At 37.7% G+C, this 25,671-nt stretch overlaps 1 protein-coding gene across 1 annotated transcript in view; it reads left to right on the top strand.

Moving 5' to 3' along the window:
• hsp90b1 (heat shock protein 90, beta (grp94), member 1) overlaps window positions 1-25,671 on the top strand; it is a 65,745-nt gene that overhangs the window by 2,756 nt on the left and 37,318 nt on the right. Inside the window, exons 3-19 of the mRNA XM_062040902.1 lie at window positions 2,521-2,662; window positions 2,740-2,856; window positions 2,922-3,253; window positions 3,329-3,440; window positions 5,891-6,022; window positions 6,102-6,218; window positions 6,300-6,437; window positions 6,514-6,591; window positions 6,668-6,733; window positions 12,771-13,040; window positions 13,107-13,352; window positions 13,414-13,550; window positions 13,626-13,704; window positions 17,423-17,578; window positions 17,659-17,778; window positions 21,915-21,984; window positions 22,108-22,503. Coding sequence (XP_061896886.1) covers window positions 2,521-2,662; window positions 2,740-2,856; window positions 2,922-3,253; window positions 3,329-3,440; window positions 5,891-6,022; window positions 6,102-6,218; window positions 6,300-6,437; window positions 6,514-6,591; window positions 6,668-6,733; window positions 12,771-13,040; window positions 13,107-13,352; window positions 13,414-13,550; window positions 13,626-13,704; window positions 17,423-17,578; window positions 17,659-17,778; window positions 21,915-21,984; window positions 22,108-22,503 — 2,708 coding nt within the window. The remainder of the gene's footprint in view (window positions 1-2,520; window positions 2,663-2,739; window positions 2,857-2,921; window positions 3,254-3,328; window positions 3,441-5,890; window positions 6,023-6,101; window positions 6,219-6,299; window positions 6,438-6,513; window positions 6,592-6,667; window positions 6,734-12,770; window positions 13,041-13,106; window positions 13,353-13,413; window positions 13,551-13,625; window positions 13,705-17,422; window positions 17,579-17,658; window positions 17,779-21,914; window positions 21,985-22,107; window positions 22,504-25,671) is intronic.

The raw sequence follows: 25,671 nt of genomic DNA on the forward strand, positions 1-25,671 counted from the left end.
TGCAGTTAGTCCAGTCAAAAACGCGGCAGCACGACTTAACAGGGGCCAGAAAACTCGAGCATATTACCCCAATTCTTGAGACTTTGCACCGGCTCCCTGTTCATTTTAGAACAGATTTAAAAATGTTGCTGTTTGGTTTTAAAGCACCTCATTCAATCTCGGACCTCATCCAAATTTACACTCCTGCGTCCGCTCCGAGGTCCAGCTCCAGCTCGTGGTGCCCAAGACGAGACTTAAAACCAGGGGAGACAGGGGCCTTCTCTGTGGTCGGCTCTAAGGTCTGGAACACTCTGCCACTCCATGTTCCAACTACTCCCACAGTGAAGTGTTTTAAGTCTCGATTATTCTCTGGCTTTTAACACTACGTGAGTTGTGTGGTCCTGTGTTTTTTTTATTTTTATTTCTATTGGTTTTACCCTTTTTTTTTTAAATCGGTTTTAATCATTTATTTTTATATTGGTTTTGTTTTGTTTTTATTCAGTCATTGGTGGAGCTAAAGATAGTATTTGAATCTTGTTTTTAATATTTTTGTGCAGCACTTTGGAAACATTTTTGTTGTTTAAATGTGCTATGTAGTGAAGTGAATTATATTTATATAGCGCTTTTCTCTAGTGACTCAAAGCGCTTTACATTGTCAAACCCAATATCTAAGTTACTTTTTTATAACCAGTGTGGGTGGCACTGGGAGCAGGTGGGTAAAGGGTCTTGCCCAAGGACACAACGGCAGTGATTAGGATGGCAGAAGCGGGGATCGAACCTGGAACCCTCAAGTTTCTGGCACAGCCACTCTACCAACCGAGCTATATAATAAAGTGGATTAGTTACAAAAACATGCTCCTTGTAGCCATTCATCCAGACTTCCTCTTTTTTGATTGAAAAGAATAAAATCAGCACAAAATGTTGCTGATCATTTAGAATTTAAATTTGTAGGCTCCAGTGACCCCAAAAGGGACAAGCGGTATAAAATGGATGGATGGAAGTTTATTTTTTTAGAATCAAGTGGTTCGACTTGGTCAAATGGTAAAAATATAGGGATTTTTTTTTTTTTAATCGTAGGCAAATTGCTCCACTTTTAAAGCTTTTCTGTTACAAACTAAAACAATGTTAGTTGTTTGCAAGTTTATCTGTCTCTGATTTATTTAATGTTAATAAAGATACAATGTTGTGCAGAGGTGTACTTGTAACAATTTTATAGACAAACAATGCTATTTTTAGCCCGGGAGGTGGCAGAATGTTTTCTTTTTCCAGGGTGCCAAGTTTATGTTTTTTTTAATTTATTTAAAGTTAAAGTACCAATGATTGTCACACACACATCACTGTGTGGTGAAATGTATCCTCTGCATTTGACCCATCACCCTTGATCACCCCCTGGGAGGTGAGGAGCAGTAAGCAGCAGCGGTGACCGTGCCCGGGAATCATTTTGATGATTTAATCCCCAATTCCAACCCTTGATACTGAGTGTCAAGCAGGAAGGTAATGGGTCCCATTTTTATAGTCTTTGGTATGACTTTGAACTCGCAACCTACCGATCTCAGGGCGGACACTCTAACCACAAGGCCATTGAGCAGGTTAATGATACAATGTTGTGCATAGGTGTGCTTGTAACAGTTTTATAGACAAATTATACTATTTATAGTCCGTGGGATGGCAGAATGTTTTCTTCTTTCTTTCTTTAGAGAAGCACTGCACTAGTCAAAGATCCTGTAATTACATGCCAGGAGTATGGTTTTCATTCTGTTAAGTGTTTATTGCAAAAAGATTGTTTAAAATTCCTTAATGATAGGATTGTTACACTGCTGTTTATTTTAGGATGGATTGCAAAATGCTAGTCAAATATTCCATAGGACAGGAGTGCTTTGCCATTTCCAAGAACCCGGTGCAAAAATTCTAGTCAAAGATCCTCCCGACGTAATGGCTGTGCTGTTTTACATAGTACTAGTCAAAGAACCTCTGTATGACAGGAGTGCTCTTGTTGCATTTTTAAGTAACTACAGCAATAAAAGCTATTCATGAATCCTCTATATGACCAGAGTGTCCTGACATATTGGCTCTGTTTAAGAATCACTGCAAAAATGCTAGTCAAGGAACCTCTGCATGACAGGAGTGTACTCTTCTTGCATTTTTAAATATCTACAGCCAAAAAAAAGCTAATCAAAGATCCTCTACATGACAGTAGCGCTATGTTGCTTTCAAAGGACCTGTGAACAAAAGTCCTGATCAAAGATCTTCTATATGACACAAGCGCTCTGTTTTGGAGGACCTACTGCAAAAAATGTTACATCCCAGAATAGGTCGCTAGTTGACGGACTCTGTTGGGGTGTGTCTGTTTCTATGAGTGTCAAGTTGACCAAGCTTGTGCACACAAACGGTCATGACAACCTTTTTTGAATGAACAAATATTGTGGCTTTGGCAGCGGCTTCATTAAAAGTCCCAGAGGGAACTTTGTTTTTTTGCATTCTCATGATTGGCTGTGCGAGTGTGATATCTCACCTGTGAGCGCTTGTCTATCCCCCCCTCAGAGAGGAGGAAGCTATCCAGCTGGATGGATTGAACGCGGCCCAGATTAAGGAACTCCGGGAGAAGTCCGAGAAGCACGCCTTTCAAGCGGAGGTCAACCGCATGATGAAGCTGATCATTAACTCCCTGTATAAGAACAAGGAGGTAAGTGGTGTTACATGGGTGGGTTCTACTTTATTGACACATGCAGCACTTACCAAGGATGGGAATTGTCGCTTCAGATCTTCCTCAGGGAGCTGATCTCCAACGCGTCTGATGCCCTGGATAAGATCCGCCTGTTGTCGCTCACCAATGAAGATGCAATGGCCGCCAATGAAGAGCTGACCATCAAAATCAAAGTATGCACTGTTTGTTTTGCCATGTTGTCTTTCCATTGCTGATTATTTAAATATGTTTTTCCCAGTCCGACAAGGAGAAAAACATGCTCCACATCACTGACACGGGCATCGGCATGACCAAAGAGGACCTGGTGAAGAACTTGGGCACCATCGCCAAGTCGGGCACCAGCGAGTTCCTGAACAAGATGACCGAGATGCAGTCGGAGGATCAGTCCACCTCGGAGCTGATCGGCCAGTTCGGCGTGGGCTTCTACTCCGCCTTCCTGGTGGCCGACAAGGTCATCGTGACGTCCAAGCACAACAACGGCACCCAGCACATCTGGGAGTCCGACTCCAACCAGTTCTCTGTCATCGAGGACCCCCGCGGGGACACGCTGGGCAGGGGCAGCACAATCACGTAGGTCCTAATGCAGGATTATTTCTCCATTTATTTGTGTAGAAGTCTATAAATGTTTTTTGAATTCATCTACAGACTGGTGATGAAAGAGGAGGCTTCAGACTTCTTGGAGCTGGAGACCATCAAGAACCTCGTCACGAAGTACTCGCAGTTCATCAACTTCCCCATTTATGTTTGGGCCAGCAAGGTAATGACTGACACACTAACATACTCGCTAATATGAGGTGAATATCAATATTTTCTGTCAATGCAATGTCTAAATGTTTTATTGCAGCCTTTTAACTTTCACCGTCTAACAGATTTTCACTTTTTTGTTTTGTCGGTAGTGGCCTTGATTTATTATTGTTGTCCCGATACCAATATTTAGGTGCCGGTACCAAAATAATTTTGGTACTTTTTCTGAATAAAGTAGACCACAAAAAAGGCATTATTAGCTTTATTGTAACAAAAACTTACGGTACATTAAACATATGTTTATTGCAAGTTTGTCCTTTAAATAAAATAGTGAACATACAAGACAATTTGTCTTTTTAGTAGTAAGTAAACAAATAAAGGCTCCTAATTAGTCTGCTGACATATGCAGTAACATATTGTGTCATTTATCTACCTATTATTAAGGATAAATAGTAGAAAATGAATTTTTAATCTACTTCATTTATTGTTAATATCTGCTTACTTTCTCTTAATAGAAAATGCGTTATTAATCTACTTAATTTACTGTTAATATCTGCTTACTTTCTCTTAACATGTTCTATCTACACTTTAGTTAAAATGTAATAATCACTTATTTTTCTCTTGATACTTTACATTAGTTTAGGATACCACACATTTAGGTATCAAACCGATACCAAGTAGTTACAAGATCATACATTGGTCATATTCAAAGTCCTCATGTGTCCATGGACATATTTCCTGACTTTATAAATAGAATATACGTTTTTAAAAAGCAAAAGATTTTGTGATGCTTAAAAATATCGATGTAATCCCAGTAGTATCGACTAGATACGCACCTGTACTTGGTATCATTACAGTGGATGTTAGGTGTAGATCCACCAATGGCGTTTGTTTACATTTTGACACCGGTGCGCTACAGTGTGTAGTGAAGCATGTTTAGCTATTCCTCGTCCTGCAGGGATGATACTTGTAAGAAACTTTATTTGTCGCCATGGAGGCGAGGATTAGCTGACTATTACTATATCTTATTAGTTTCAAACAGGTAACACAGTGCATGAAGGAATGTCACATGGTAGTACTTGCAGACTTCAACATATATGTAAAGGAGTAGGAAGAAGCAAAGCTTGTATTTAATACCTACCTCTTCACCATGTATTTTACTGATAATTTACATAACTTATGTGTTTAAGTTCAATTCCTGTGTGAAAAGGTGTTAGTGGGGGAAGTGAGTAAGCACATTGGTACTAAATATACATACTGGTCTGAAAGTTTTGACTTAATTGTACATTCATAACTGATTCCGAGATATGCAAAGAAAGTCAATGAATGTGATGTATTTATACTGTAGAGTTTTTCATGATCGGTTACTGTTGTAGAGTTTTCAAATGCATCAGAGTTTTTTTATTTATTTTTATAATTGTATTTTTTTGTCCAGTTTTCCTGCAATCTATTTAATTTGATGAAGATTTTACAGTTGGTGGTCCATGTGCTAACTTAAGAGAGTTGCTTCCTCAACTTGCAGGCTTTCTTGTTGAGGTCTGCGTTTTTATTGTAAATGTTTGTTCCTTTCACCTTTTTTTTGATTTTTTCTTTAATGTTTATTTATTCATTTGATAGGGAAATCATAATACAGGTACTGAGAGAACTTTTTTTGTCTCCCCCCCACCCCTCCAATACAAAATTACAAAAATAATAAAAGTAAAAACTGATTTCCACTAAAATAAAAATCATTCTACAAGCTATTAATGATGCAAAGGCGATACTATCCCTAAGTCTGCTTAATTTTTTTTAATAGTTTGGAATTCCAAAAATAGCCAATTCTGTACAAGGCGTCAATTTAAATTTAGTGCATCTGCAAGATGTTTAAAAAATAGTAATCCAGTAGGCTTTCACCTTTTTATTTTGTTGATTAACTTTGACAGGTGTGGTGTTAACCCTGCTAGACATTAGGATGAATGACATGCAGACATATCCACTCGAGGTGGGGGAAATAATAGTTTTTTAGATGCATCGCAATTCGGACATGGACGATTTGTAGAATCGATTATTTATTTATTGTAAATGAAGTCATGCAAACTGTTTTAAAATTTGTCTGACTGCAACGAGCCACCTCACCGAGAGATCGGACCATCAGGCACTTATGTTCCAGTTTTGCACACAAATTAACAAATATGGCAATTGAACTTTCTTATTCTAAATGAATTATTTTTTTAAGTTGCAAGTGATAAACTTGTACTTAGTGAAATGAACAAATGTAAAACTGCATGAATGTACATGCATCCATCAATTTTTGATCGAATTATGAGATGCCCAAAGATATCCACCATCTTTGAATGTTGGCCACCTGTTCAGCAGCATCTTTTTGTCTGTCAACTATTAGGCTTGTGTTTTTTATATGAAGGCCAGTCATAATCATTGATGTATTTTTGTTCATTCAATTTGATCTTGTCTTGCAAATGACAGACTGAGACTGTAGAGGAGCCCATTGAGGAGGATGCTGAGGCAGCAGAGGAACCAGAGAAAGAGGTGTCAGAAGATGATGTTGAGGTAGAAGAAGAGGAAGAAGAAGACAAAGACAAGCCCAAGACTAAAAAGGTGAGGAATAACTTGTCATTTAGCCAGAATTTAATTTTGGTTGGAGTTTTTAGACTTATTCTGTTGACTTTTTTTTAAGGTTGAGAAGACCGTGTGGGACTGGGAGCTGATGAACGACATCAAGCCCATCTGGACAAGACCCGCTAAGGAGGTTGAGGAGGACGAGTACAAGGCTTTCTACAAGACCTTCTCAAAGGTGAGACACTGGACTATGTAGTATAATGTAGAGACCAATACCAGAGCTTACCTCATGTTGGTTAAAAATGTGCTCTAACAGGACAGCGACGACCCTCTGGCTCACATCCACTTCACCGCTGAGGGCGAGGTGACCTTCAAGTCCATCCTGTTCGTCCCCAAGGCAGCGCCCCGTGGCCTCTTTGACGAGTACGGCTCCAAGAAGAACGACTACATCAAGGTAGGTGCCTGGAACAAACACAGGGTAACCAGCATTATTCCAGTTCTGCATCCGAAATGTCGCCTTGTCTTCGCAGCTCTTTGTCAGGAGAGTTTTTATCACCGACGACTTCAATGACATGATGCCCAAGTATCTCAATTTTGTCAAGGGAGTGGTAAGTCAACACTGAGTGGAGTCAGCCTTTACTTTGCATTTCACTTTACTTAGTTTGTTTGTCTTTTAATTGTCAGGTTGATTCTGATGACCTTCCCCTGAATGTGTCCAGAGAGACTCTACAGCAGCACAAACTGCTCAAGGTAAAGCTGTTTACTTAACAATGACTTTAAATACTCTAGTGTTGAGTTTAAAGCAAAGATGTCGTCAAACTGGTATAATTGTTACTGGCACACTGGAGACAACCACTGCCATTGTGAACACAGACTAAAGTGGTACAGCATATTTATCATGAATTTGGGGGGGCATTTCATCCCCAAAAACATTCTGCCAAAGCAATGACTTCCAGCATCTGTTTGTAAATGAAGGAAAGGTCTACATCACATATAATAGGGCTATAAAAATTAACATAGTAATGTGGATGAATCCACTACTCAGATTTTGTGATTAATGTCTCTGCAGCACAGAATGACTCATAATCCCAGAAACGTCTCTGGCAAAGCATTTTAGGGAGTTTGTCCAAGTAGTGTTACAGTAACACATTCAAATAAATGCAATTAAACGGTTCACAAAATCCATGGTTGGGATCCTCTCAGAGAGGCTGTCTAAAGGTTAAGATTTGATCGCTACTATATGTAATGGTGTAAATAAAGATGTTAATTTTATTGGCACTAAAGGTTGTACGCCAACATCATGTGAAATCTTACAGCTAGAAAGTATTTTCAACACCTGCCTTTTTAAAGGCCTACTGAAAGCCACTACTACTGACCACGCAGTCTGATAGTTTATATATCAATGATGAAATCTTAACATTGCAACACATGCCAATACGGCCGGGTTAACTTATAAAGTGCAATTTTAAATTTCCCGCTAAACTTCCGGTTGAAAACGCCTTTGGATGATGGCGTATGCGCGTGACGTAGCCAGTGAAACAGGAATATCGGTAGCCCATTGAAGCCAATACAAAAAGCTCTGTTTTCATCTCAAAATTCCACAGTATTCTGGACATCTGTGTTGGTGAATATTTTGCAATTTGTTTAATGAACAATGGAGACTGCAAAGAAGAAAGTTGTAGGTGGGATCGGTGTATTAGCGGCTGGCTGTAGCAACACAACAAGGAGGACTTACTTGGATAGCAGACGCGCTAGCCGGCAACCGCATCTGTGATCGGGTGAAGTCCTTCGTCGCGCCGTCGATCGCTGGAATGCAGGTGAGCACGGGTGTTGAGCAGATGAGGGCTGGGTGGCGTAGGTGGAGCGCTAATGTTTTATCATAGCTCTGTGAGGTCCGGTTGCTAAGTTAGCTTCAGGGTCGTTAGCAACAGCATTGTTAAGCTTTGCCAGGCTGAGAATTATTAACCGTGTAGTTACATGTACATGGTTTAATAGTATTGTTGATCTTCTGTCTATCCTTCCAGTCAGGGATTTATTTATTTTGTTTCTATCTGCATTTGAGCCCGATGCTACCACGTTAGCCCAGTAGCTAAAAAGCTTCGCCGATGCATTATCGTGGAGATAAAAGTCACTGTGAATGTCCATTTCGCGTTCTCGACTCATTTTCAAGAGGATATAGTATCCGAGGTGGTTTAAAATACAAATCCGTGATCCACAATAGAAAAAAAGAGTGTGGAATCCAATGAGCCAGCTTGTACCTAAGTTACGGTCAGAGCGAAAAAAGATATGTCTTGCACTGCATTCTAGTCCTTCACTCTAATGTTTCTCATCCACGAATCTTTCATCCTCGCTCAAATTAATGGGGTAATTGTCGCTTTCTCGGTCCGAATCGCTCTAGCTGCGTTAAATAGGAAAATATGAGGAAGCGATCAACTGACTACGTCAAGCTACTTCCGGTAGGGTCAAGGCTTTTTTTTTTATCAGAGACCAAAAGTTGCGAACTTTATAGTCGTTGTTCTGTACTAAATCCTTTCAGCAAAAATATGGCAATATCGCGAAATGATCAAGTATAACACATAGAATGGATCTGCTATCCCCGTTTAAATAAAAAAATGTCATTTCAGTAGGCCTTTAAGTCTTGCACACGTCAACTATGTTCGCAGTGCAAGGTGATATGTAGTTGTCTTCTTGTAAAAAGACTCCACTGATCATCACGGTTTCTATTCATTATAATTCAACTCGGCTGGAAATCAAATGTATGTATGGCATTCATTCTGTGCAGATCACACAACAAATTTTACAGGACATAACATATTTATCATATATTTAGAGAGAAAATGTGTCTGGCGGTCAGTATATCTATTTTTAGGAACACCAATACAAAACCTCCCAATGTCTGAAAGCTAAAAACGTTATGACAGACCACCTTTAAAAAACGGAATGGCATTTAATTTTTTTTTACTGAGACCCAGAATGTACATGAAAATAAAGAATGTGGTATTTACAATATGAATTATGAAGGATAAAACACTGAATATTGACAATATATGAATGTCACACCCTCTCCAGCGACATATTATAAAATCAAGCAAAACGCAACAAACAGCGAAATGTGAAGGGTAAAAAAAACAAACACCTACAATCTGATATATCACTAAGCTTTAAAACTTTGTTGTAAAAATCTCCTTGCGAGTCTGTCCCTGATGCCAGCATTTCAGGCTGGCCGCTCTGGAAACACTCCGTGGAAAAGCTCCCCACCCGCACCAGTTGGTGCCTCGTCAGAGCGGCTGTGACTTAGATTACCATAGTAACTCATTATATTACCATAGTAACTAGTTTTATCATGCAAAACGCAGATTCCAACCTTTGAAATACTTTGTATAGTCAAGACTTACGGTTATTTGAAAACATCACTGCACATCATAATGGCAGCTACAGTTTCCGTCTTAAAGATCTAAAAAAATGATTTGGGAATGTCCGGCGGGTTAGATTGAAAAGCTAAATGGGCTGTAATTTTCTGAGGTCTGGTATAGGCTATCTATGACTAAGTTTTTCCAAGAAACGGAATGTGTTATTGTGCGCCCTACAAAGTGTTTACACTTTAGTGTGCTTAATACACACCAGCTGTTTGATTGGAACATTTATCTTACTTGTAGTTTTCATTACCACATTTGGAGGTGTTTAAATCGCCATGTAAAATCGCTAATGCTAATAGTAGCCTGTCTATGGCAATTCCAATGTAAATTAGCATCAAGCTCGCGCATCTTAGATGAGTGGAGCCTTACTTTACGTTTGAGCGTCTTTTTTTTCCTTCTTTACCAGGCATACATGCTTTGTTGAAAATTGCAACATTACTTAGACTAGGCCTGGGCAATTATTTTGACTCGAGGGGCCAAATTTAGAGGAAAAAAATGTGTATCTGTTTTTAGGAACATTAATATAAAACCTCACAATGTCTGAATGCTAAAACATTGACAGATCGTCTTAAAGGAATGGAATTCAATTTTTTTTTTTTTTACTGCGACACCCAGAATGTACATAAACAAAGAATGGGGGATTTACAATATTAACTATGAAGGATAAAACACTGAATATTGACAACATATGAACGTCACGCCCCCTCTCCATCCACATATGTGACCCGTGCTGGCAAAATGAGTCGGAATACGCACAGGCTAATTTTGACCTACAGGCAAATAAGTGAACAAAATTTATCTTGGTTGAAATTGAGATTTTCACAGAAATGAGTCCATAAAGCCACAATCTAGTGATACCAATCATCGAAATGGCAAGAAAACATCTTAAATCACCTTTATTTGAAGGTTTTGTACGTGGTATGTCTTCAGAAATTAGTCCTTTGTGTTAAAATTCCTTGAGAAAATAAAGTGTTTTCAACGCTCACTCGCGGCAATAAGGGGGTATCCCCCTAGCCCAGGGGTCGGCAACCTTTACCACTCAAAGAGCCATTTTGGCAAGTTTCACAAATTAAAGAAAGTAATGGGAGCCACAAAAAAAATTCTAAAATTTAAAATGAAAAACACCGCATACAAAGCTTAAATGCTGTGTGCTATGTTAACCAGGGGTCTCCGACACACGCACCAGCACGCACTTTAATGTGGAAATTTGATGTTATACTTGCCAACCCTCTCATTTATCCCGGGAGACTCCCGAATATCAGAGCGTGATGACACTGCAATTGGCACCCTCTGCGGTCTGCCCTAACAGTGTACCTGCTCGACCACATGTAGAATGCAGCTTCAGTTTGCTCACGTAATTGACAGCAAGGCTACTACCTCAGCAGCCACACATCTTACACTGACGGTACCAATACCCAGAATCCCATGCAGCCCTAACTCTTCCGCTCAACCAACGCACGGAAGGGGGGGGGGGGTTGATGTGTGGGGGGATTTGGTGGTAGCGGGGGTGTATAATGTAGACCGGAAGAGTTAGGGCTGCATGGGATTCTGGGTAATGGTTGTGTTGTGTTTATGTTGTGTTACGGTGGGATGTTCTCCAGAAATGTATTTTTCATTCTTTTTTGGTGTGGGTTCACAGTGTGGCGCATATTTGTAACGTAACAATGTTAAAGTTGTTTGATATGACTACCGTCAGTGTAAGCTGTGTGGCTGATGAGTAAGTATGCTTTGCTGTCCCCTGTGTGTGCAAGGAATAACAACATGCGGCTAGACTGGCACACTATATGTAAATGCTATAGAGGACAATTACTGCAGTGCAATTAGGGCACGCCCTTTATTTAGTAATTACAGTGTAAATAGGATTATTTCTTCCCTGGGAGTAACCTATGAGAGACACTGAGATCCATAAGTCTCCTGGGAAATTCGGGGGGGTCAGCATGTATGTAGCTGAGCCGCATCAGAGTGGTCAAGGAGCCGCATGCGGCTCCGGAGCCGCGGGTTGCCGACCCCTTCCCTAGCCATATTTGGTATCATTGTGACGCCAAGTTTACCTACTTTCTAAAAATGAGCATGGAATTCCCGATGACGCCATTCTGAACCAACAGAATTCGAGTTTTTAAACCTGTCCCGACGTAAACAAATCCGGTTTGTTGCTAACCGGTCGCTGTGAGGCGTACCCTCATTGGTTGAATCACCCCGCGCGGTGCATTGTGGTATCGTGGCAGCGCCCTGATGAAAAACAACACACAGTAATTCGAGCTGAATATTTGGTGAAAAAAGGTGATTTTCGAACATTTAATTATTATTTTTATGGATAAGTTAGACTGTTTTACATTCCGTAATGGATTTAGAAGGTGGAGAGGGTACACAGGCGGTTGCAAGTGCGCTAAATTCACTGCAGTCGGCGAATCTTCTTAGTGCTGCTGGTCAGGAATATTACGGACAGCTGATTGATGATTATTTTGGTGGTCAGGACCCTGTAAGTAGCAATAATGACTCAGAAATTGATGAAAGTGACTGAGGAGGGTTCTCCTCTCCTAGACAATCTCAACGATTACGACGACGTTTTGCATATCCTTTAGACATGGGATTTGACTTTAATTGTACCAATTTTGGTGTTGCTACAAGGACTTTTAAGGTATGGTTGCTATGGAGTTTTGTTTTGAAACATTCTGTTCTGGAACAGTAAACTTTTAAGCTGTTTTTTCTCAAAACGGACCCTCAAACTTGGTCGACTTCAATCGGATGTAACTCTGTCATTTTCTGTCCGATTCCAACAAACCATATATCATTTTGAAGGTCTTAAGATGGAGAATGTGTAAATAACAATAACTCAGTTTTTAAAATTTCCTCATTGTGACTCATTTTGCCAGCACAGGTCACATACGTTTACAATCAAGTGAAATGCAACAAACACAGCGAAATATGAACGCAGAGGGTAAAATAAAATAAACACCTACAATCCGATATATCTGATGTATCACTAAGCTTTTGAACTTTCTTGTAAAAATCTCCTTCTACGTCTGTCCTCATGACACCCGCGTTTCAGGCTGGCCGCTCTGGAAACTCTGTGGAAACGCTCCCCAGCTACATTGCTTGGTGCCTCGTCTGAGCTGCTGTGACTTAATTACCATAGTAACTAATTATATTACCATAGTAACTAGTATGTCATGAAAACGCGCAGATTCCAACCATTGAAATACTTTGTATAGTTCAAGTCTTACGGTCATATGAAAACATTATAATGGCAGCTACAGTTTCCATCTTAATGATCTAAAAAAAAAATATTTGGGAATGTCTGGCAGGCCAGATTGAATTACATTTTCTCAGGTGTGGTATACAGGAAGCTAACAGTCGTTGTCGTCGATCAGGTTATCCGCAAGAAGCTGGTGCGCAAGACGCTGGATATGATCAAGAAGATGGCAGAAGAGCACTACAACGACAAGTTCTGGAAGGAGTTTGGCACCAACATCAAGCTGGGCGTCATCGAGGACCACTCCAACAGGACCCGCCTGGCCAAGCTGCTGCGCTTCCAGACTTCCAACAGTGACACGGTGCTGGCCAGCCTGGAGCAGTACGTGGAGCGCATGAAGGAGAAGCAGGACAAGATCTACTTCATGGCCGGCACCAACAAGAAGGAGGTGAGAGGATCTGCGGTTTGTGACCACCAAGGAGGCAAGAAGTGACCCTTGTGAGTTGTCCTTCAGGCGGAGGCGTCTCCCTTCGTGGAGAGGCTGCTGAAGAAGGGTTACGAGGTGATCTACCTGACGGAGCCCGTGGACGAGTACTGCATCCAGGCTCTGCCCGAGTTCGACGGCAAGCGCTTCCAGAACGTGGCCAAGGAGGGCGTCAAGTTTGACGAGAGCGACAAAGTCAAAGAGAAGCGCGAGGCTCTGGAGAAAGAGTACGAGCCTCTCACCACCTGGCTGAAGGAGAAGGCGCTCAACGAGAAGGTCAATAAGAAGCCAGTTGAATAACCAGCAGTCCATCGTAACCTTGTTGACTCTTTGACAGATCGAAAAGGCCGTGCTCTCGCAGAGGCTCACCAACTCGCCGTGCGCCCTGGTGGCCAGTCAGTACGGCTGGTCGGGCAACATGGAGAGGATCATGAAGGCCCAGGCTTACCAGACCGGAAAAGATATTTCCACAAAGTGAGTGCTCACTTTTTTTTTTAAAAACAACTTTGATGTCAAACTGCAGCTGACAAAGTCTCTCTGGTATTTCAGTTACTACGCCAGCCAGAAGAAAACCTTAGAAATCAACCCCAAACATCCGCTCATCAAGCAGATGCTCAAACGGGTCAATGTAAGTAACGATCTCCTTTTTATTTGTGCACCCATATGAAATATTTTTAGTAAGTTCTACTCAAGAGAAACTCAAATACAAATAGACGGAATTGAAAGAGAAAATGAAACCAAATTTCTATGTATGATTGATAAATTGAACTGGAAATCTCATGTAAAAAAATACACAACATAAAGTAGCAAGCAACGCGTCAATGAATAAAGCAAAGCATGTTCTAGACCAAAAATCACTCCATATTCTCTACTGCTCACTAGTGTTACATATCTGAGTTATTGTGTAGAAATATGGGGAAAAGTACACTTCATTAACGGTGTTACAAAAAAGTTCAGTTAGAATAATGTTGGATATAACTATTTAATAAATCAAAAATACTGAAATTCCACGACATAGTGAATTTGCAAACAGCTAAAATTATACACAAAGCAAACTATAACCTGCTACCCAAGAATATACAATTCTTCTCAACAAGAGGAGAAATATAACCTTTGAGAAAAGTCATCTAAAACATTTGTACGCACGTACAACACTTAAGACCTTCAGTATATCAGTATGTGGAATAAAATGATGGAATGGATTAAGCAAAGAAATCAAACAATGTACTAATATGATCCACTTCAAGAAACTCTTTAAAGTGTTGTACAAAGAACCATGATAAACACTCTGAAATTATTTCATCCATTCATTTTCTAGATAATCTTACTCATCTCACCATATGAAATATAACTTCACCAATTGTTTATTTGTATTATTACTTATGGAGTATATTGTGAATAAATTGAGAACAGGAAGTGAACAAAAGTTTTAGCAACTATGTAAAGGAAAAAGGGGTAGGATTAAATAAGCTCTTTTTCTTCCTACTCCTTTTCGAACATGTTGACTAGAGGAACTGGAAATTGTGATGAATCATGTTGTATGCATGCATGTTCCAAATAAACTGGAATGCTAATAAGCTGTGATTTCCAGAAGTGCTATTGTGCACTTTTCACACATGCACATGAAGGTTAAAAAAGACATTTTTAAAACCTGACAGACAAACTATACACTACCGTTCAAAAGTTTGGGGTCACCCAAACAATTTTGTGGAATAGCCTTCATTTCTAAGAATAATAGCCTGTCGAGTTTCAGATGAAAGTTCTCTTTTTCTGGCCATTTTGAGTGTTTAATTGACCCCACAAATGTGATGCTCCAGAAACTCAATCTGCTCAAAGCAAGGTCAGTTTTGTAGCTTCTGCAACAAGCTAAACTGTTTTCAGATGTGTGAACATGATTGCACAAGAGTTTTCTAATCATCAATTAGCCTTCTGAGCCAATGAGCAAACGCATTGTACTATTAGAACACTGGAGTGATAGTTGCTGGAAATGGGCCTCTATACACCTATGTAGATATTGCACCAAAAACCAGACATTTGCAGCTAGAATAGTCATTTACCACATTAGCAATGTAATGCAGAGGACAAATTTCGCCACATCTAGTGTGTGTGTGACAATCATTGGGTCTTTAATCTTATAGAGTGTATTTCTTTAAAGTTAAGACTAGTTTAAAGTTATCTTCATTGAAAAGTACAGTGCTTTTCCTTCAAAAATAAGGACATTTCAATGTGACCCCAAACGTTTGAACGGTAGTGTACATACTCTGCAAAAAGAGGCTTTTTGTAACGGTAATAATACTGTATTTTTCGGAGTATAAGTCGCACCGGCCGAAAATGCATAATAAAGAAGGAAAAAAACACAAGTCTCACTGAGTGTCGCATTTTGGGGGGGAAATTTATTCAATAAAACCCAACACCAAGAATAGACATTTGAAAGGCAATTTAAAATAAATAAATAATAGTGAACAATAGACTGAATAAGTGTACGTTATATGAGGCATAACCAACTGAGAACGTGCCTGGTATGTTAACGTAACATATTATGGTAAGTCATTCAAATAACTATAACATATAGAACATGCTATACGTTTACCAAACAATCTGTCACTCCTAATCACTAAATCCCATGATATCTTATACGTCTAATCTCTTACGTGAATGAGCTAAATAATATTATTTGATATTTTACGGTAATGTGTTAATAATTTCACAGATAAGTCGCTCTTAGTATAAGTCGCATCCCTGGCCAAACTATGAAAAAAAAAACTGCGACTTATAGTCAGAAAAGACTATTTGTCCTCTCCAAGGTTTCTCATAGTCATTCACATTGACGTCCCACTGGGGTGAGTTTTCCTTGCCCGTTTGTGGTCTCTGTACCGAGGATGTCGTTGTGGCTTGTACAGCCCTTTGAGACACTTGTGATTTAGGGCTATATAAATAAACCTTGATTGATTGATTGATTTGTTCATCCACATCAACCTTGGGATGAATTTGATTGCACATTTGTTGGGCCTTTTGAGAGCAAATTACATTTTAGTTTCTTTAAAAATAAAATAAAATTAGGATCTAATTTAAATTGTAAATATTTTTATTGTACTATGTAGTTAATCATACAGTATTTTTATTATAGCTTTTAAATTTAACTGATCATTGTATTGTACTATATGGTTTTATCATACAGTATTACAACTTTATGAATGTAATTGGATTTTAAATATTGTACTACATACCGTATTTTCCGGACCATAGCACTGGATTAAAAGGTGCACTGCCAAAGGTCATTTTTCATACATAAGGTGCATTAAATGAGTCATTTTTTTCTAAATGTAAAAGACTGTGGTCTACATAACATGAAATGGTGGTTCTTTGGTCAAAATGTTGCATAGATGTTTTACAGATCTTCAAGTCTTTCTGAGGATGCGCCGTTTTGTGGGCGGGTCTTATTTACGTGGCTCACCTTCGACAGCATCTTCTCCCCGTCATCTTTGTTGTAGCGTGCAAGGACGGGGGTGGAAGAAGTGTCAAAACATGGAGCTAACTGTTTTAATGACATTCAGACTTTACTTCAATCAATAACGGAGTAGCATCTCATCCGGAAACATCCCGTGGAAAACCGTCCGACCGGAACTTTCTAATAACTAAAGTTCCTTGGGTGAATAATGTAAAGTCACTACACCGGTATGTTTTAGTGCTTTCATGGCGAGTTCACTGACAGATATAAAGTAGTGTAAAGTTCTTACTTATATTAGAAATGGCAACAGCGGAGGATGAATGTCACATAAGAAGATAGAGGGGGAAAAAGAAGCTTACGGACTACAAAGGCAAATGCGCGCAATTTTTCAGGATTTATGCAGATCCCAAATACAGATCAGCAGGTACCAGAAGTTAAAAGTTGCTTTTGCATAATATTGCAAAACAAAGCGCCAGATAATGTCTTACCTTATACACACACCATAATACTCCTATGTTGAAGCACAGTATGTTGTGTACAGGGGGGAGTAGACGGCACAGACAACAAGGGGGCGTAGTATAGCTCTATGTATTTATTATATACATTTACGATTTGACTGCCATCTACTGGCCACACTTATCGTTACACCATGTACCAAATAAAATGGCTTTGAGGTGGGTAAGCTCAACCAAAATTACCTTACATTAGGCGCACCGGGTTATAAAGCGCACTGTCGAGTTTTAAGAGGGAAAAAAAGGAAAATACGGTAATCAAATCGTCCACCCAAGAACTGTAATGGATTCATAAGTTGTAAGGTTTCCATCAAAGTCACTTAGGGTTTTTTTTCCAAATGGACATGTTGTGTTCCTGCATGTAAAAGACTTTTTGGCGCCTCCAGGACAACGCCGAGGACCAGACGGCGTCCGACCTGGCCACCGTCCTCTTCGAGACGGCCACCCTGCGCTCGGGCTACCAGCTGGCCGACACCAAGGCGTACGGAGAGAGGATAGAACGCATGCTGCGGCTCAGCATGAACGTCCCTCTGGATGAGGAGGCAAGTCATGTGACGCCATTAAGTTTTACGGGTGAAAGACGAAGGTGGGACAGCAGGTCTGAAGTGTGCCCTTTGTGCAGGTGGAGGAAGAACCAGAGGAAGAACCTGAAGAGCCAGCAGATAATGAAGATGAAGATGATGATGATAATGAAGAAGAGACCGAAGGAGCTGAGGGAGATGACGTTGATGAAGAAGAAACGGTAAGAACACTTTGTTTGCACTGGTGTTGTCCCGATACCAATACTTTGGCACTTTTCTAAATAAAGGGGACCACAAAAATGTCATTATTGGCTTTATTTTAACAAAAAAATCTTAGGGTACATTAAACATGTTTATTATTGCTATTTAGTCCTTAAATAAAATAGTGAACATACTAGACAACTTGTCTTTTAGTAGTAAACAAACAAAGACTCCGAATTAGTCTGCTGACATATGCAGTAACATATTGTGTCATTTAGCTACCTATTATTGACAAGTAGTAAAAAATGAATTATTAATCTACTTATTATTAATCTACTTGTTCATTTACTGTTAAAATCTGCTTACTTTTTTAAAAATGTTCTATCTACACTTCTGTTAAAATGTAAATCACTTATTCGTCTGTTTGATACTTTACATTAGTTTTGGATGATACCACATATTTAGGTATCGATCCGATACCAAGTAGTTACAGGATCATACATTGGTCATATTCAAAGTCCTCATGTGTCCAGGGATGTATTTACTGACTTTATAAACATAATATACATTTTTAAAAAGCAAGATTTTGTGATGCTAAAAAATATCGATGTAATCATAGTAGTATCGACTAGATACGCTACTGTACTTGGTATAATTTCAGTGGATGTCAGGTGTAGATCCACCAACGGTGTTTGTTTACATGTTGACGCCAATGAGCTACGGTGTGTAGCGGAGCATGTTTAGCTATTCCTCGTCCTCCAGTGATAATGATACTTGTAAGAAACGTACTTTATTTGTCGCCATGGAGGCGAGGATTAGTGATTTAGAAGTAGCTAAAACACTGCGGCTGGACTTTAACACTGAGGGTGTTTCAGTGTTATAACTTCACTTTATCTTTACTTTTTAAGCCAAAATGTGTCCATTCTCCCTTTTCTGTCTACACACTGTCTGCTTGTAAGTACTTTATGTGTGTGCGCTGCCGAACATGCTCGTCTGCTTGTAAAACCAGCAATGTGACTACGACAGGGGGGTAGGGACTTATTTTTTTAGAGGTGTTATAGTACAGAATATGATTAATTACTAATTAATACCGGTATACTGTACAACCCTAGTTTGCACACTAACAAGTTGAATGTTTAAACTTTTGTGGCTTCATGTGTTTTATCTCCTAGGCGAAAAAAGACGAACTGTGAAACATCCACTTTACGAGCACGTGGAACAACAGAGCTGGGAAGTGGTTCTAGCTCCCCACTGTGGTTGTCCTGGGTTGGGGTTTTTATAAGGAGCGCGTTTGTTTTTGTTTGTTGTTCTGTATTTTTTTTTTATTACATTCCTCATGATTGTAAATTTGTTAATATTTAACTGACCTGTTGATGGAAAGATCCTGTCTCGATTGAATAAATGTCTCCTGGAAGAACGCTTTTTTTTTTTTTTTTTGCTGCTCGTATCATTGACTCTCTTAAGGAAGTTATTTGCAAAGTCACTGATTTTGTTGTTTTATATTCAGGATTAGTTTGCCACAAGCAGTATATTAATTAACATAGAACATCCACACATTTTTCCTACGCCATATTGGGTTTTAAAACCTTTTTAAAGAGCCATTGTCCGTTATATTCAACTAATACAATTATTGAATTGGACTTTTTTTTCTTTTTTTTTTTTTCTTCAAAACCTGTAATCAGTCGACCGTAGAAACGTGAATCTTGCAATATAACAAACTATTTCAAAACTGGTTACAAAAAAAAGCTCAAATTGACATCTGTGCGTGTGAAGATTGGCTAGCAAATTCAAATTGTAAACTATTTAGATGTGAATCGTTTTATTATACCGTTATTTTTTTAGAGGCGGTATAGTACTGAATATGATAAATTAGTATCACGGTACTATACATACAAAGTCTGCACAGAAAGGCCTGGAAATCGAACCCAGTACCTTTGTATTGTGATGCACACGCATTATAACCCCTGTTCCACCGTACTGCCCATGAAAATGCTATACGTCTAATTTACTGTCTGTACAGAAGTGTATGTGCGCTGTTTTGAATACAAACATTCAAGGTATAACAAAGAATGCAAATTTTAACTAAACAAGCGAGTAAGCACCTGTTCCATCCATCCATTTTCCTACCGCTTGTCCCCTTTCAGCCAGAATAGAATAGATCCATCCATCTTCCGCTTATCCAAGGTCTGGTCGCGGGGGCAGCAGCCTAAGCAGGGAAGCCCAGACTTCCCTCTCCCCAGCCACTTCGTCCAGCTCCTCCCGAGGTGTTCCCAGGCCAGCCCGGGAGACATAGTCTTCCCAAAGTGTCCTGGGTCTTAGAATAGAATAGAATATATATTTTATTGTCATTGTACAACAAAATTGCAAGCAAACTAACTTAGTGCATATTCATAACGACACATAAGAACACGGTACTCGGATAAATAGATAAAAAATACATCAAATCTAGTTACTAAGCCAAATTCCAAAATGTGATCAGTCTCATTTAATAGTAATAAAATAGTAAAATACTGACAGCCATCAGACTATAATGCATTTGTTCCTTTTGACTGTACATGTACTGTAAATGTATAATGTATTTATATTATTCACATGTGAATAATGCTGCATAATAAACTGTACTTATATTATTCACATGTGAATAATGCTGTATTATAGACTACTTGTTATTCACATGTGAATAATGCTGTATAATAGACTGTATTTATATTATTTACATGTGAATAATGCTGTATAATAGACTGTATTTATATTATTCACATGTGAATAATGCTGTATAACAGACTGTATTTGTTATTCATGTGTGAATAATGCTGTATAATAGACTGTATTTATATTATTCACATGTGAATAATGCTGTATAATAGACTGTATTTATGTTATTTACATGTCAATAATGCTGTATAATAGACTGTATTTATGTTATTTACATGTGAATAATGCTGTATAATAGACTGTATTTATATTATTCACATGTGAATAATGCTGTATAATAGACTGTATTTATGTTATTTACATGTGAATAATGCTGTATAATAGACTGTATTTATATTATTCACATGTGAATAATGCTGTATAATAGACTGTATATGTTATTCACATGTGAATAATGCTGTTTAATAGACTATTTGTTATTTACATGTGAATAATGCCGTATAATAGACTGTATTTGTTATTCACATGTGAATAATGCCGTATAATAGACTATTTGTTATTCACATGTGAATAATGCCGTATAGACATGTATTTTTTTTACATGTGGATAATATAAATACAGTCTATATACGGCATTATTCACATGTGAATAACATAAATACAGTATTATACGGCATTATTCACATGTGAATAACATAAATACAGTTATACGGCATTATTCACATGTGAATAATATAGTCTTATTATACAGCATTATTCACATGTGAATAATATAAATACTGTCTATTATACAGCATTATTCACATGTGAATAATGCTGTATAATAGACAGTATTTAATAATGCTGTATAATAGACTGTACTTATGTTATTCACATGTGAATAATGCTGTATAATAGACTGTACTTATGTTATTCACATGTGAATAAAGACGTATAATAGACTGTATTTGTTATTCACATGTGAATAATGCCGTATAATAGACTGTATTTGTTATTCACATGTGAATAATGCCGTATAATAGACTGTATTTATATTATCCACATGTAAAAAAAAATACCTAAGTGTTTGTCTATTGCGAGCGAACTGGTGCTGAATTTCCCCCAGGGATCAATAAAGTACTTTCTATCCTATTATATTACAATAATACATTTCACTCGTAAGGCGCCTTTCTGGGCACTCAATAGAATAGAAAGTACTTTATTGATCTCTGGGGGGAATTTCAGCAAGGACACCGTACAAAATCAAAACAATAAAATCAATTGGATAAAAACAACAAAGATCGATAGTATTTACAATGAATAGGTGTGTTTTGAGTCTTGTAGTCGCATGTTGCACGCCAGAGCTCAATGCTATGTCTCCCTCTGGTGGATGTAACTGGTACTACTTTTTTTTATTTATTTAAATAAATGAGCCGCTGCTCTTACCGATTAAAAAAAAAACACGCTTACAAATAATGAATGTTTTTAGGCTACATAAATCTGCACGTTCTTTACGGGACAGGAGCGGCGTTTAATTTGCTCCTACGCAATCATTGGACGGGCGGTTGCCATGGAAACCCGGGGTCACATGCGTGGGTTTTTCTCTCTCCCACCCCCCCCCCCCCCCCCCACCCCCCTCCTCCGGTCGAGCAGCAGCAAGAGAAAAGATGCTCGCTTCCCCAAGAGCATCCTTTGACGGCTCGCTGACGTCGTAGTTCTTCCTCTTCATCGCCATGCTGCGCTTTTTTTAACCCGCACGGACCTCGGGTTTCCTCCCCCCCCCCCCCCTACCCCCGCTGCGCACATTCGGCCTGCCGCCTCGGGAGCACCTCCGCCCCGCAGAGCGGCCCTGATCACAGGAATGAGTATAGAAATCCCCGAGGGACTGACGGAGCTGTTGCAGAGCTTTACCGTGGAAGTGCTGAGGAACCAGCCCGGGGACCTGCTCGACTTCGCCCTGCAGTACTTCACCCGACTCAAGGCCGGGGAGAGCCATGAGTCGCACTCCAACGCCCGCGCCGGGAAAGCGGTCAATTTCCTGGACCAGGCCGTGCGGATCGACGCGGAGGACAGCGAGGAGGAGGAGGACGACGACGACGAGGATTTTGAAGGTAATGAGGATGGTGATGTGTCATCACCCACTCATGCACGGTCATGGTTTTGGAAAAAAAATAAAAATAAAACATCCAGCAAATCCTGTAAAAATGACCTCAAATGTGCGGTGGGAGATGGCCTGTCGTCCCGCAAGGCCTTCAAGCTGAGTGGAGGTCTGCGGTGCATGAACACAACCGAAATGGTTTGCATGTTTACATCATATTTAGTTCATTACACACATTAGCTTGTCTGACAACGTTTTGTTATGAAGGTGTCTGTTACTACATTATATATATATACTTGCAGTGTGTATATTGTACATATTACATATTGTTATGAAGGTGTCTGTTACTACATTATATATATACTTGCAGTGTGTATATTGTACATATTACATATTGTTATGAAGGTGTCTGTTACTACATTATATATATACTTGCAGTGTGTATATTGTACATATTACATATTGTTATGAAGGTGTCTGTTACTACATTATATATATATACTTGCAGTGTGTATATTGTACATATTACATATTGTTATGAAGGTGTCTGTTACTACATTATATATATACTTGCAGTGTGTATATTGTACATATTACATATTGTTATGAAGGTGTCTGTTACTACATTATATATATACTTGCAGTGTGTATATTGTACATATTACATATTGTTATGAAGGTGTCTGTTACTACATTATATATATACTTGCAGTGTGTATATTGTACATATTACATATTGTTATGAAGGTGTCTGTTACTACATTATATATATACTTGCAGTGTGTATATTGTACATATTACATATTGTTATGAAGGTGTCTGTTACTACATTATATATATATACTTGCAGTGTGTATATTGTACATATTACATATTGTTATGAAGGTGTCTGTTACTACATTATATATATACTTGCAGTGTGTATATTATACATATTACATATTGTTATGAAGGTGTCTGTTACTACATTATATATATACTTGCAGTGTGTATATTGTATGTGTTACATATTGTTATGAAGGTGTCTGTTACTACATTGTATATATACTTGCAGTGTGTATATTGTACATATTACATATTGTTATGAAGGTGTCTGTTACTACATTATATATATATATATATATATATATATATATATATATATATATATATATATATATATATATATATATACTTGCAGTGTGTATATTGTACATATTACATATTGTTATGAAGATGTCTGTTACTACATTATATATATACTTGCGGTGTGTATATTGTACATATTACATATTGTTATGAAGGTGTCTGTCACTACATTATATATACACTCGCAGTGTGTATATTGTACATATTACATATTGTTATGAAGGTGTCTGTTATTACATTATGTATATATATACTTGCAGTGTGTATATTGTACATATTACATATTGTTATGAAGGTGTCTGTCACTACATTATATATACACTCGCAGTGTGTATATTGTACATATTACATATTGTTATGAAGGTGTCTGTTACTACATTATATATATACTTGCAGTGTGTATATTGTATATATTACATATTGTTATGAAGGTGTCTGTTACTACATTGTATATATACTTGCAGTGTGTATATTGTACATATTACATATTAAGGTGTCTGTTATTACATTATGTATATATACACTTGCAGTGTGTATATTGTCCATATTACATATTGTTATGAAGGTGTCTGCTACTACATTATATATATATACTTGCAGTGTGTATATTGTACATATTACATATTGTTATGAAGGTGTCTGTTACTACATTATATATATACTTGCAGTGTGTATATTTTACATATTACATATTGTTATGAAGGTGTCTGTTACTACATTATATATATATACTTGCAGTGTGTATATTGTACATATTACATATTAAGGTGTCTGTTATTACATTATGTATATATACACTTGCAGTGTGTATATTGTCCATATTACCTATATGAAGGTGTCTGTTACTACATTATATATACACTTGCAGTGTGTATATTGTACATATTGTTATGAAGGTGTCTGTTACTACATTATATATATACTTGCAGTGTGTATATTGTACATATTACATATTGTTATGAAGGTGTCTGTCACTACATTATATATATACTTGCAGTGTGTATATTGTACATATTACATATTGTTATGAAGGTGTCTGTTACTACATTATATATATACTTGCAGTGTGTATATTGTACATATTACATATTGCTATGAAGGTGTCTGTTACTACATTATATATATACTTGCAGTGTGTATATTGTACATATTACATATTGTTATGAAGGTGTCTGTTACTACATTATATATATATACTTGCAGTGTGTATATTGTACATATTACATATTGTTATGAAGGTGTCTGTTACTACATTATATATATACTTGCAGTGTGCATATTGTACATGTTACATATTGTTATGAAGGTGTCTGTTACTACATTATATATATATATATATATATATATATATATATACATATATATATATATATATATATATATATATATATATATATATATATATATATATATATATATATATATATATATATATATATACTTGCAGTGTGTATATTGTACATATCACATATTGTTATGAAGGTGTCTGTTACTACATTATATATATACTTGCAGTGTGTATATTGTACATATTACATATTGTTATGAAGGTGTCTGTTACTACATTATATATATATACTTGCAGTGTGTATATTGTACATATTACATATTGTTATGAAGGTGTCTGTTACTACATTATATATATACTTGCAGTGTGTATATTGTACATATTACATATTGTTATGAAGGTGTCTGTTACTACATTATATATATATATACTTGCAGTGTGTATATTGTACATATTACATATTGTTATGAAGGTGTCTGTTACTACATTATATATATATATACTTGCAGTGTGTATATTGTCCATATTACATATTGTTATGAAGGTGTTTGCTACTACATTATATATATACTTGCAGTGTGTATATTGTACATATTACATATTGTTATGAAGGTGTCTGCTACTACATTATATATATACTTGCAGTGAGTATATTGTACATATTACATATTGTTATGAAGGTGTCTGCTACTACATTATATATATACTTGCAGTGAGTATATTGTACATATTACATATTGTTATGAAGGTGTTTGCTACTACATT

The sequence above is a fragment of the Entelurus aequoreus genome, linkage group LG03, assembly GCF_033978785.1.
Source record: "Entelurus aequoreus isolate RoL-2023_Sb linkage group LG03, RoL_Eaeq_v1.1, whole genome shotgun sequence".
In the NCBI taxonomy this organism is placed as follows: Eukaryota; Metazoa; Chordata; class Actinopteri; order Syngnathiformes; family Syngnathidae; genus Entelurus; species Entelurus aequoreus.